Source organism: Diorhabda carinulata, chromosome X (genome assembly GCF_026250575.1).
Source record: "Diorhabda carinulata isolate Delta chromosome X, icDioCari1.1, whole genome shotgun sequence".
Lineage (NCBI taxonomy): Eukaryota > Metazoa > Arthropoda > Insecta > Coleoptera > Chrysomelidae > Diorhabda > Diorhabda carinulata.
In genome coordinates this window covers 55,752,340-55,766,909 of record NC_079472.1, presented here as the reverse complement: position 1 = coordinate 55,766,909, position 14,570 = coordinate 55,752,340, and the positions used below count along the sequence as shown (strand labels likewise).

General features: G+C 32.8%; 1 protein-coding gene across 2 annotated transcripts in view; it reads left to right on the top strand.

The window, feature by feature from the left end:
• LOC130902299 (sodium/hydrogen exchanger 9B2-like) overlaps positions 1-14,570 on the top strand; it is a 38,523-nt gene that overhangs the window by 14,370 nt on the left and 9,583 nt on the right. Inside the window, exons 1-2 of one of the 2 annotated variants that reach the window (XM_057814323.1) lie at positions 9,209-9,359; positions 13,928-14,150. In XM_057814323.1, the coding sequence (XP_057670306.1) occupies positions 13,934-14,150 (217 nt within the window). In that variant the 5' untranslated portion in view covers positions 9,209-9,359; positions 13,928-13,933. Of the gene's footprint in view, positions 1-9,208; positions 9,360-13,927; positions 14,151-14,570 lie in introns of those variants that run through there. The other variant, XM_057814322.1, reaches the window with a different exon arrangement.

Below are 14,570 nucleotides of genomic sequence, written 5' to 3'. Positions count from 1 at the left end.
AAGTAACTTTTCAACGTTATACGATGTGATAACGTATCGTTCTTAAAACGCTGGCACCAATTTCAAGTAAAGATATGCTATCAAATTTTGCGATAGATTTGAATATAATACCACGGAATTTCTGGCAAAGTTTGGTCCTACAGAGAAAGTATTTTGATAACGGCACAAAGGGTAAGAGTCAATGGAAGATGAAACACAGCAATATAAAAACCAACGGAAATATCGACAGAACCCGGAAATTCATCCTATTAGATCGTCAGATACCAATTAAAATGAAACATTGGATGATAGAGATGCTATTCTTCAGCAGATTTTAATTGATGAACTGGGAGGCAAAGATCTGCGCAATTCCAATAAACGCGATTTTGGTCACTAAAACATTCCTGTAGCTTTAGCTTAACCTCCTTATTCACCAGAAGTGACCTTTTCCACTTTTTTTTTTTAAATGAAAACTCATTTAATGGAATGTAATTTTTTGACTCATTGAAATGTTTGCAACCGACCAGCAGAAAGCTAACTCTGTATCAGGGTCCTACTACTGCTAAGAGAAGTGATAGAACCGTCTACAGCGCTTCGTGGTTTCCTAAGAAAATTACTACGAAGGCAACATTATACAATTTTAAGTCTACTAATATCAAACTAATCCAAAAAATCAGTCTCATCATTAAATTTTCACACCTTGTAGGCTAGTTATCTCAAGTAACACTTCGTTTTGATAGATGCTTCCCCATTTTTATTTATAAATAATATGAGACTTGCATTAATAGTCACCTTTGGAGGATGTATTGAATTTATATCACACGTATCCAATCACGATTCTCTAATATATACAGTTTTGTCCGTTCACCTCCCAGTTCAAGGTGAATGATAATTTATTAGAAAAAATATACCTAATGATGTTCCATTTCTGTTTAATTCATTCATCAGTCTTTTATTATAGAATTACATTACATCGTGTGGATCGTCTTAAATTACCTTGTGCAAAAGTTGGAGTTTCTTTTTATGATATTATTTCAACTAGTAGTTTCATGTGATTATGAGACAAAACTCTGTTAGACCAACACAACAAAATATTTACTTCCATATCATCCTTAACGCAATGTGGTTTCAAAATTATTTGAAATGTCTATGAATTTTAGATGAATTTCAGAGACTGTAACTTGCGAAATATCAGTTAACTGGTTGGTCATTAGTTTCGCTATTGAAATGGATACGTGGGTCCTACCGTATAGGATATGGTGAATAAAAGTAAATTACATGAAACTGTTTCAAAGAGTCAAACTCTTGGTGTGATCGCTAATACAGCTGATTATATGGGGCGACGAAAATTCCATTGGATAAGTTATATGAAGTTTCTAAAAAGAGAAAACAACTACTTTTCTCGCTAATGCGAATATTGAATTACAACTCCTATGAAGAGCGTGATATCAATAAACTTTTTTGTCGATATCAACATCTCCAATGGCTCACAATTACAAGAAAAGATTTGTAATAACTGAATGGTTTCGACGTTTAACGTCTTATCAGAGTTGTATAACTGGCACCATCCTCATATCCAACTGCGAACCATTGGTCAGGTAGAAATCTAGCGTAGTCGTCGATAATGTAGATTTCGATCGTGAATGATATTTTGATATATTTGACACACCTATATAGTTTTATTTAGTGTTTCACGTTACAGAAGATTGATTAATACAATTAATAATAATATGAGTATAAACATCTTGATCATTCTTATTACCATAGTGTTGAGTGATACTCCGAGCAGAGTACATGGATGTGCTCAAAGATTTTCAGCTTGTAGAAGCTACGATACATAGCATCGGGGAAGAACAAGTCAACAGAGCTGACATCTCTATGTAACTTTCTAACAAAGCGGTTAACTTAGCGGAAAAAATGGGCACAGTAATTCAAGTACCTAGAACAATTAGACAAAAAAATATTGCTTCACGGTGTAGATTCCGTTTCTGGATTTTGTAATAAATGAACTGACAGTAAGGTTCTCCAAGAAGATGATAGAATATATACGAAAGCTTCAGCACCTGGTAATACTAGATTTGAATGATGCATACATACAAATTCAATCAATCAAATATAAAGAAACTTTTCTTTGTTTTTGTGCCCTGAAAAGTGAGCTGCAAATTAGGAAACAAAATTGGATGTCAAAAACTGAAAATAAGAGTACTACTTCAACTCTTATGCACCTTTCATGTATCTACCAGTAGAGTTGAGCGAATTTTTTCAGTTTTGCGTTTCTGAAAAACATATTTACGTAGCTCAATGACTGAAGAAAGATTAAATAGTCTCGCTATAATGGTTAATAGTATATTTCTAGCAAAATGAAGGCTGAAGATGTCTTGGATGTTTACATTCAAAAGCAAATTATTAGTTCTTAAGTTTCTGTGAAATCTTAGGAATCAAAAGTTCAAGCGTTGGGACAAACAACCAGAGAGAGGATGAAGGATAGGTTACAAAATAGCTATCAAGCCTATGGAAGACACAAGAATCTACTAAAAACAAAAACATAACCAAACAAAACAAAATAAAAATGTACAAAATCCTAATAAGAACCAGTAATCACATATGCGATGGGAACAACAGTAATAAACGAAAGAGAAGAAGAAAAATTTAAAAGAACCGAAAAAAAGATGAGAACTATAACAGGCCTAAACATAACAAGGAAAGGAGAAAGAAGAGCAAAGAGAAACGAAGAGATAGAGAGAGAACTGGGGAAGGAGAGATACATGAAAGCGTAAAGGCATAACTGGGCCGGACACAATTGAAATAATCGAAAGAATAACGGAATGGATTCCATTGTGGCCAAGGAGAAGGGGCAGGTCGAGAAATACTTGGAGAAATGAAATAGAGGAGGACATAAGAGCACTCAATATAGAAAACTGCCGAAACCGAAAAGAATGGAAAATAATAACAAAAGCAAGTAAAACCAACAACAAACTACGAAGAAAATAAAAATTAGAAAACGAAGAGTAATCCACCTCAAAAAAAGGATTCAGCGCCAAAAGCGATAGCCATAATCCACATGGGATTGAAAGGCTTGATAATGATAACTTCAAATCTTATGCACCTTTCTTGTTTCTACCAATAGAGTAGAGCGATTTTTTTCAGCTTTGAGTCGCTGAAAAACATATTTACGCAGCTCAATGACTGAAGAAAAACTAAATGGCTTCGCTTTACTCCTTAATAGTAAATGAAGGCTGAAGAAGCCTTGGATGTTCAAATTCAAAAGCACACTATTAGTTCTTAAGCTTCTGTATATAATATAAATGTAAAAAGTATTATTTTCAAATTTGAAACTTAAAATTAACATCTTAAGAATCAAAAGTTCAAGCCCAGAGGCGATATAGGTATATTAGAGCAGTAAATGGTTATTATCACTATCGGTGTTTTTGGAAGGAGTATTTGAAGAAATGTAAAAAAAGAAAACCGCAACGAGATAAATAAATTACAAAAAGTAGTTGCTAGAACATTAATACTAATTAATAACTAACTTGCCTCTGTGCTAGTAATTGACATGCTACTTATAATTTTGTTGCCTTGTTGTCAGCTGTTTTTACTGTTCGTGCGAGGAGATGACATCAATTAAATTTTGCGAAAGGAACTAGATTGGCAGAATATATTTTTCAATCTATCTACGAGTGTTATGGAAATTTCATAATCTTCTTGGCGGTGATTTAGGTAAATTCTGAATGAGGATGTATTAACTAGAAGCGGGTTTATGTAGTTTGAACACCAAATTTTATAGGTTAATAGTGATGGAAATTGTTGACGCAATCTAACAATTTATTATATTCATTAATATTTTGGCGCACTTTTCAGCATTTCTGTGCACAATTCAATTGAAAGATAATGAAAGATGTAGTCTATTAACTTTCTCTCTTAGATTATCACACGAAAATGGTATTGTCAGAGAAAAAATGTATTGAAACTCAATTTCATTAGAAAATTAGGATACAATGAAAAATGTGTACATCATTTAATGTAAAATATCCGTAATATCACATTTCACAGGGTGTTAGTAAGAACTTCCACAAATTTTGAGACCATGAAACATTTAAGAACTTGCCCAGAAGTGGTCAGACGAATTATTTGAAGCTGGTGAAGAACAGAAAATTACCTCCCTTGGAAGGTATATCTTGTCGATAAGCTTTTACAAGATAACCTTGACAGGCGTGTGTATTTTAATGAGGAAATGATGAAGAAATGTAAATAATGAGATTACACCAAATATACTTTTTTAGATGACTCTAGTAGGCTTATTAAACTTTCGTGAACCACGTGGGACTCAATAAACCCGAACAAACGAAAAAAAAGTTGTTTATATATTCTATATTTCCGCGCGAATACTATGAAATATCACGTAGATGGAGTTTAGACGTTACCTATAAAAATGATTTGATAGTAGGTAATATCATAAACCTCAAATGAAGACCATTCCCTTTGTTTTTATCAATGCTCAGTGATGCAGGAACTAACGCTATGAGTTTATTTATGTTCAATAACAACAGTCGACCAGAAGTGGTATGAGAATTGATTAGAGCTCAGATCACGTAAGAAATCGCAAAGGAAACTCGAAGAGATTTTTACAAACCTCGCATGACTTATTTAGTGAATCACATATTAAACTATAGAAGAACACGTCAAGAACTATAACAAACTGTTCGGAGTGCACCAGGAGAAAATATCGAAAGACCAAGTACGCTTGCAAACGATGTGTACCAAAATATTACATCACTCAATAAGTCGTGTGATTGACACAGATGGTGCTGCCATTTTCAAATTCATATGACGTTTATGAAGTACTAACTTTCCAAATACTATTTGTAAAATTTCATGACATTCCGATCAGTCAGAAGGGAGTAGCCATTTAAGTGAAACTATTTTTGTTATTTTCGAGAAAATGGATTTAAAACGATTTCGTAAAAAAAGATACATAACTGGGAAAGTTATGTTATGTAAGAATTATGGGATTCTCATGGAATATTGTTCATCAACTATCTCCAAAAAGGAGAGATAATCAATAGCGAATACTTCATAGAGTTGTTGTATCAATTGTAGGCAAAAAATTGATAAAGAATAGCTTCATATGATGAAGAAAAAAACCACTATTCTACCAAGACAATGCATCGATTCACAAGTCTATGGCAACGATGATTAAATTGATGAATTACACATCGAATTGCTTCCTCATCCACCATATAGTCCAGATCTGGCCCCCAGTGACTACTGGCTATTCTTTGATCTCAAAAAAATGCTCACTGGTAAGAAATTTGGCTCAAATGAAGAAGCAATTGCTGAAATTGGAGCCTATTTTGAGGCAAAAGACAAATCCTTCTACAAGCACGGCATCGAGAAGTTGGAGAAGCGTTGGAATGATTGTATTGCTCTTGAAGGAGTTGACATTGATGAATTACATCGATTACAATTTTTGTGAAAATTGTAGTGATTTGAATCAACTAGGATCTCAAGAAGACTTGTTATGTTTAGTAATTTCTATTTTATATTTGTTTCTCACCTCATCAGGCCCTCGAATGTAGGGCATTAACAGCTAGTCAATTTTTTTTTTGAAGTAAGCCAAAAAAGATTGTCTCCTAGTTGGAAAAATGTGCTATTTTTGTTACAATGCCTAAAAGCATTAAACATTTCAATAATATTTCACAAATTCGTTTTAATCGAATTCTCGAAATAGTCCCGAAACAATGATACATAACTACATCAATAAGAAAAAAAAATATCTAGTATCTCTAAAAATTTGGATTACGATGGGTCCAGGAAACGCCAAATAGCTAAGGAAAGAATTTTCATCCACATAATAAAAAAACTAGTCGAGATTCCATTCCAAGTTGAGTAGGAATGCTGTTAAGGATTTCAAATACGAGAAATGTGAAATTAGTGTTTTTTATAGTTGCTGTTTGAAGAGAAATAATTTTATTCCGGACATTATACACGCAACAATGTATTGTAAAATGTATTTTACAGTGAAATTCAGTCAGAGAATGTGAAATATTCTGCCAAGATGTTTTTTTTCTACCACACTAGATATTCTGTTTGTTATAACAGAAAATATTTTCTGAAGGTCACTATCCATGTTTTTGAATGCACAATCAAGTTCTTTTAGAATATCAAGAAAAACCGGTGTACTCACTTTTAACGTTATTAGTTTTATAGTCTTCTTTATTTATATTTCCAGATACACACCAAGCAAAAAATGCTTATTGTGCATAACTATTTACATAATTGGTCTTATATAAAGTAATCGAAGATATACCTGGGAATAAATATTTCTAGCGCTAGATATTTCAGAAGAAAAAGAAAATTGCTAGTTTTTTTCGACGCCTATATTGAGAACTGTGATTACGAGGAGGTACCCAAAAGTAACCGGAATAGCATTGCAATGGGTGGAGCTTTTGTAGTATTGATTTCTGCCGCTAGGGCCTGCCTAGCGCAACTCGTCACCAGTTCAGTGCCGCGCGGGCCGTTGACCTGCTAGTGGTGTTTCACTGCGCTTCGTTTTTTTATGATGGCAAATTTAAGTAAGCAGCGTGCCGCTGTTGTTTTCTACTCGGTAAAAACGCCGCTGAAACTGATTTAATGTTGAAAACTGTTTACAAATATGATGCTATGGTGAAAACTCAAGTGTATGAGTGGTTTTTTCGATTTAAAAATGGCGAAATGTCGATTTATGAAAGAATTCGACAGCTTGTGCGCACAGACCGTCGACAGACAATAGATCAACTGTCTGAAATCATTGGAATATCTTGGAGCTCGGTTCAGCAAACAGGTGACTGGTTATTCCACCATGACAACACACCTGCACACTCAGCCATCACTGTTAGCCAATTTTTGGTTAAAAATAACTTGGTTCTGCTGCCCCCACGCATCTTACGCGCCTGACGTGGCATGAAAAGGGGCATGAAAGGACGGCGATTTTAAAACATTGAGACATCAAGAAAATAACGAGACAAATGCTTGCAGCCATCTCTAAAGATGAGTTCAAACGATGTTTCGAACAGTGGAAACACCGCTGGGACATACATAACAGAACATATACGAAATGAAGATATACAACGAAGAAGAGGTCGACTTATTCTGGTACGGACATGTGATGAGGATGGAGAAGAACGATTTTTAAACATTTTTGTGTACAAAGATCTTGTGATGCGGCCAGTATTATGGTGGTATTCACATTGTTACAGATCTTTTTCAAAATTATCAAGAAATATTTATTATTTTTCATTAAAAAGATCCTTTAACTAAATGCCATAATTTCGGAGTTGTGTTTATTGAAAGTCACAACAAATCATTTATCTGAAAAAGAACGAATTCAATGATATTAGGATATGGTGACAGGCATAGATATCAACAAGAAACCAGGAATATCTCAGGGGTTATTTTGTTAATTTCTTCCGTTATCCTAACTTTTAAATCTACAATATTGACTGGTATATCAAAATATACTTTTTGTATTTGTATTTTGTACAGCCCCATAATAAGTAAACCAGAGGAGTCAAATCTTGGGATCTAGCCGGCCATTCGATCGTTCCATGTCTTCCAGTCCAGCTATTGGGAAAAAACCCCTTTAAATAATTGCTAGCTGTACGCGGAGCTTCGTCTTGTTGGTAGTGAATTGATTGATATATTTCATTTGGATGATTAACATCAGAAAAAAGTCTTTCTAATGTAGACACTGAGAAGTTAATCAAAAAATCTAGATAAAATTTTATTATTAATGAAACCAACCCAAACGTTCACTTTTTTAGGATATTGAGTGTGAGCATCACACATCTAGTGAGGATTTTCTCTGCTTCAATACTTTGTTTACCGTTTCGTTCAAATGAAAAGTCGTTTCATCAGAAAAAAAATTATTTTGTTTATGAAATGCAAATCTGCGTTAATTCTATCCATCATCAAAACACAGAATTCTTGCCTTCTATCAGGATTATCTTCAATTAACTCTTGAACCAACTGAACTTTGTGAAGGTGGTATTTTTCTCTATGTTACATCATTATCGGCGATAAGTTCTCGAGTTGTCTCATGCGGATTTTCCTCAATCTCTATCTAACTTTTTTTCATCAGTGAATCGAACATTTTTACCTCGTTTCCCAATATCGTTAACATGTCCAGTTTCAAGAAAATGTTTCTCAATTTTGCTAACTGCGAAACGAGATTTTTTATTGTTACAACCAATCATAGTAAAAATGTCTATTCTTTGAGTCTCGTACAAATGAACCATAATTGAATTTAATATTCGAACAAATATTATTCTGATGTCTTTTAGTAACTTCAAATACCTAAAAGACAGCAACCTACTAGATTCATATTAATTGTTTATTTGGCTTTTTGAGTAATATTACCCTTGAGGTTATACAAAATGTTGAACGATGATTCCAAAATCGCCGGTTATTGTAATTGTAAAGTACATTTTACATTATTATCTTCATTCTACGCAAAGTATTGTGATAGAGACATTATCAAAATTTCACATTGTGATCTGGTCATCACGAGTATTACGATCAATGAGCAATTTTGTTCTATCCTACTATAAATATCTATAAACTAAGGGTATTACTCAGTAATATGTAAAATTCGGAACTTTTCTCTGCTTTTACACTAATAACTTACATAACTAACTCAAAAGGCTTAGTCCTCTTCAGTCTTCTCTCTCGATTCGTGTTTTCGAGGAGGATTGCACCAAATTTGAAAAACTTTATATTGATGAGCAGAGGACTAAAATCCTTTACCACCAAGGTGCCACACGATCCCCTATTTTATTTAAAATTTTCGAGGTGGTGCTCATAATTCAGAGGGTGCTACGCAGAAAGGGGATAATATTTTCATACTGTAAATTGTCAATTGTCAAGAATAAAAATCGACTTGTTTCAGGTTTTTTCATATAGTATTTATTCTATACATCTCTCTGTATACATAAAAAGTCTGAAATTAACCTAATATCATTTTTTTTTGCTTAAATTCTCAATGAAGTACTACTTGGAATATGATAGAATCATAATGTATTTTGTGAAAAAGACATAATATTCTAGTCACATAATATTGCTTTATGGTTTATTAAAGTCACGTAAACTCGATAACACATCATTATTTCGATATATTAACATCGACATAATATTTTATAAAAATATGTAACAGTTTTGTATTTACTAATAATACGATATTTAAATATATTATAAAAATTTTTCATCGTGATAAGGTACTTACATGTTTTTGTGATACGGGAAGAATTTGTCATTCAATATCAATATGCATAATTAGCGAGGTAAAGTTTTAACTTCAACTTCAATATAATTTGAAGTGTGTATTTGGAATAATAGAACAAGTGAATGTAAGTTAAATTAATTTAATATTTATACGTGTGAATTTTGTCAACTTCTCTGCCCAAAACGGCACAAGTTCTGTTTCTGATTGAATTACCAATTATTATGTACACGTAGGAAAATCAATTTCCACACAATACTTATAGTGAAGCATCAATCCACATTGAATCGTAAAATGATAATTAGTTCAATGTTAAACGGAGTGATGGATAACTAGCACATATGTTAAAGGTGGATTGAATAGAATATAGCGGTATAACCAAATATATCCCCTAAATAGTAATATGTTAGGATGTATAATATGTTATAGTTATATATGTTACAGACCGTTTATGAAAAATAGACCATATATAAAAGGACTAGTCCGTATAGAAAAGGACTGAGGATATTAGTCTATATGTGTAAGAAGCTTGTGTTTTAATGAACTGTCTAGTCCGTTTGTAAAAAGTCTAGTCTATTTATATACGGCCCAGCTGAACCTACGCCATATGTATATTTCTAAGATATTTAAACACAATTTTTTTATTTATTTATTAAAGAAATGAGTTATACATAAAAATACGTACGCAAAGAATACAAATCAGGACATTTCATTTTTTTTATTTGTTTGTACAACTTAAGCTATTATGGCATTTAGAATTACATAAAACATTACCTTTTTGACAAGCACATTTCTTTTATTGACATTTACCCTTACAATTACATTTTTTAAAACCTTGCCCATGTCCTGTCGATTGAGTAGTAGCCACCGATCTAAGACGTATTTCCCTGTCTTTGGAAACTTCTTCAATTTTCAAAATTTTGGTATCACTCCTTGTTTTTTTCTCAAGCGGTAAAACTCATCTTATGTGGCTTCCAGTACTACAGCTAAAACTGACCTAGCATTTCCTCTGCCTCGATCGACGTCTGGAACGGGAATTCTTATTGTTGATCTAATTTTCGGTTTTAGATGGATGCTATCTAATATTACTTTAGTTCGTTTCGTCTGTAGCTTTTCTTGCCATTGCTACGTTTCTGTTTCTAGTGCAAAAACTGTAAATATTTTCCGAACATGGGTTTCCAACATCGAAACCTTCTTCATTCACGGGATTGAAACAAGTACTGCATATTGAACATGAAATTTCTTGACTATTATCATGATTTTCCGCTAATACTCCTTCCAGCTGCTCTTCTACGACCTCTTCTGTTTCTGTAATAATTTCTAATTCCGATTAATGCGATTGCTCGATTTCTGCATTGCCGGCAATGTCAGCATGAATGGAATTAATATCAGCGTTGTATGCAGGGCCCCCGTAAAGACTACTGGCGGCTGTGTGCAAAAAACTATTTTGGCATTCCTGAGGCATTTTGGATAATTTTTTTATTGAAATAAAACAAAAAACTGAACTGAACTAGAAGTCACATTTATTTGTAGATTAAAATATAAAAATTGACCAAACAGAATCAAAATAAACAAAATAAATTCTTGTTTACATCCATTTTGAAGCGTTTATTTAACTAATGAGGTATAGACACGTTGTTTATAAATACTATAAAATAAGCTAAAACTAAAAATCACATTTTTTTAGAAACAAATAACATAAATATTGCCTATAATGTTTATATATGACTCAACTTTAGCCTTTATCAAAATATTTTGATAAAGACTGAAGTTAAATTGAAACGTTAATTTTTTATAAATCTTACAAAAATTAAAAAAAAACTAATTCAGTCGTTCTTCCAGAAAAAAAAAACGTTTTAAAAAATCGCTGCCACTCAATTTGAAACCGAAAATGTTATCATACTCATTTAATCAGTCAAATCGATATTTTAGAGGACTTAAGTTTATTTATAATTTTTAAGAAAAAACGAATTTTAAAGGTGGTTTTTCGTTTATGAAGGGTCTCATCTCGGTGTTCATAGTCAGTTTTGGTTAAAAATTTCTCCTCACCGTTAGTAATTACTTTTTTTAACCCTGGGCTTTGGCGCTTCTGAAATATAGCGCCCGTGCATATATAATAGCGGGGGCCCTAGTAATATGTACCACTTGTGAGGAATGTGTGAAATAGTGCAAAATATTTTCAAATGAAGTTACAGAAATTTGATTTGTTCGTTTTCAGTAAAAGCTTTGCAAAACATTTCCTAGATGAAAATAAGCCGATTTAATTGAACTCGCACTAATTCTTGTTTTTTTCGTTATAAATTCAAAACGAGTTTTGCGATTTCCATCATGTTTGACATGGCTAGTGATTATTATTAGAAGAATGTTTTGAGATTATTTCAAGAAAATACCAATTCATACAATGTATTAGAGAGTGGGAGAGATAAAAAATAATTTTGTTCTAAAATAAGTTTCCAGGTACTTCAACCACACGATTTCACGTCTTTTAAGGGGTCGTTATTTAGTAAGAACACGTAACTATTTTGATGGGAATTTTGTAATGAAATTTAGAAAACTTAAAAGAATCGACCCAGATAATAAAATAATTTATGGATATGTTCTGATCTATTTTAAATCTCTTTGCATTCAAATAAATTTTTTTGTATAATGAACATGGTATGTATGTATGAATTTGGGGTATAAACTAGGACCCAAAGGATTGTGTTCCTCTTTCTTGCTGCAATGCTGAAGAACCCAGTATTTACTGATCTAACAATCCCACTCCTTTTAAAAAGTCTATAATGTGGAATGACTTTAATTGCTAAAGATCTTCGTTTTCTGTTTCTTACGCACTCAGGTGTAGTGTTCTGTGCAACGAAATCTGCACGCAACATAATTTGTTAGGACTAGCATCTCCAAGTGTTTGTTGAGGCGACAGTGTCCCGACAGAACTCTTGTTAGTATTCGTAAGTTGTCCTTACATCTCAAGACAGTTTTTGCCTGTCTCAGCCCCTGTAGGTTGTCCCCATAATTGTATTTGCTTCTTTCAACCTATTTTTTCCAGTACTCTTTACATTTTCTATAGCTGTTACCACAGAAGGGTTCAGGTCCCATGAAGGGCTAGTCTTCCCCTGGTTTAGCGAGCTTATCAGCTATTTCATTTCACTCCACTCCAGTGTATCTTGGAATCCATTGTAGGGTAACTTTATTTTTTTGCCCAGCTCCTTCAATTTCTTCTGTTTGCGATAGTACCTCTCCAGATAGAACTAGACACTTGTTTCAATTACATGAAATTCTAATTAGAAAATGCTTGGTGGGTGGCCCAGGCTTTCAGAGTGTTTGGTACTGAGCCCTTACATTCCTATTCCGGCTCTGTCTGCTGTTTTGATCCGTCCGTATACCATTTAATGGCATTCCTGTTCTTATCTTGTATAGTATTTTGATCTCCCTTACTTCTACAGCTTAGTATTGAGGTAATTTTTTTCTCAAAGCTATACTTTTTCGATGATTTATCCCGAGGCATGTCCCAGGTTTGGTTATTCTTTAGGGATGGTTTTTCTTTGGCGATTCCGTCTCTGCGTCTCTGTTTTTTCGCTTCCCAGTACTAGATGGAGAGGTGGGACATTTAGAATCACTTCAAGTGCCTTTGGGAGATTGTTCCTCGTGGTATCCAGACCAGTTCTAGTACCTCAAACAAGTACCTCATATGAAATGATTGGTCCCACAATTGCTGTGCGCATCCACAGTAGGATCTTTGGATTACAACCCCAATTCCTTCCTACGAAGTTTCTAAGCATCATCAGCGCTTTTGATTATCTCCTTTTCGTGTTTGTATCCAGAGAAGTTGACTATCTAGTGTGAGTTTCAGATATTTCTGTTCTGTTTTTTTCTCAATTACTTTCCCGTCCAGCTTGATTAGGCTATATTAGGTTAGGGCTTGAGGTTGAGTGTTTTCTTCCTATTAAAGGAAATTAGGTTGACCTTATTCGGGTTGACGTTTAGCCTAACCGATCATAATAAACATAGAAAACTTCTCAATCTAATAGAAAATGTTCTTATCAATGAATTTTTTGTCGTTGGGGTAGTTTTTTATAGTAAATATATTACAAACGTATATTGTAAAAAATAATTGATACGTGATATTCAATTATCGTTTTTATATTTTACTGAATCATTTTGATTTTTTAAAAATTATTTCATTGTGTCATCAACCTCATAAAGGGTAGTTTGTAATTGTTGAATTATTGTAATTGAATATTTATTATACAGTAGACTACTAAAATTATTTTAATAAACCATATAAATGCGTTATTTAAAAATTTAAAGATAAAAAAACTAATTTTTTGTTAATTTATTGTTAAAAAGTTACAAATATTATATAAATAACAACTCAGAAGATTAAAATATATTTATTGTCTAGATTTATATGCCATTTCAATCAACAAAAAACAAAATATCTTTGTTTATATTTTCAAAATTCCATTTTAATTTTATTTAAAATTCAACAAATTGGAAAGCACGCCTCAAACATATAGAGTCTTTGATCTAGAGAATGAACTTGATCCTAGATTCTAATAAAGATCCGTTCGGTATAAAAGAGATTGTATATCTTACTATATTTTCAACGACGTACACTTTACTTCTGGAAACGATGCAAATCAGTTGCAATACATGAAATATTACCTTATTATTTGATGAGTTTTTATTATTTTTCAGGTAGATATGAATAAAGAACTCCAGACAGACCAAGCGGTGGATACATTCCAATCTCAGCATTGTTCAAATCATGCATTTGACTTAGCTAATAATCATCATGGACATTTAAATCTTGCATTTGAGCCATCTAGTAAAGCTTCTAGCAGAAAAGTGTCATCAGTATCATCGCATATAGAAGAGTCATCAGTAATGAAAAAAAGTCAGATGCATAAATCGAATTCAGGTGAGTGTTTTCACAGTTTAATAACCATTACCAGAAGTAGACATAATGTAAATGTGACACAATATTTGGTACGGTATGTTTCTGGCTAGTTTTTAAAATGTACAAATATTTTTTTTTTTTATTTTATACCCGCAGTTCTTCTATTGCATGTTTTATGCCGAAAATTCTGTGGAGGATTTTGAGTAGCTTGTGGATAAATTGGTTAAGAATCATTAGAAGCGCGAGAAGGGGAAATATTTTCTTTCATTTTTATATTCTGAACTGTATGTTGGATTAGTACATACTTTAATGAATTACCAAGAAAAGGATAGTAAAGCAGGCAAAAAGAATAATGAAAAAGACAAAGCGAAAGATAACTACGAAGAAGATAAGAAGAAAGATGATATGGATTTTCCAAATTTTGTTATTTTTAATCTATTT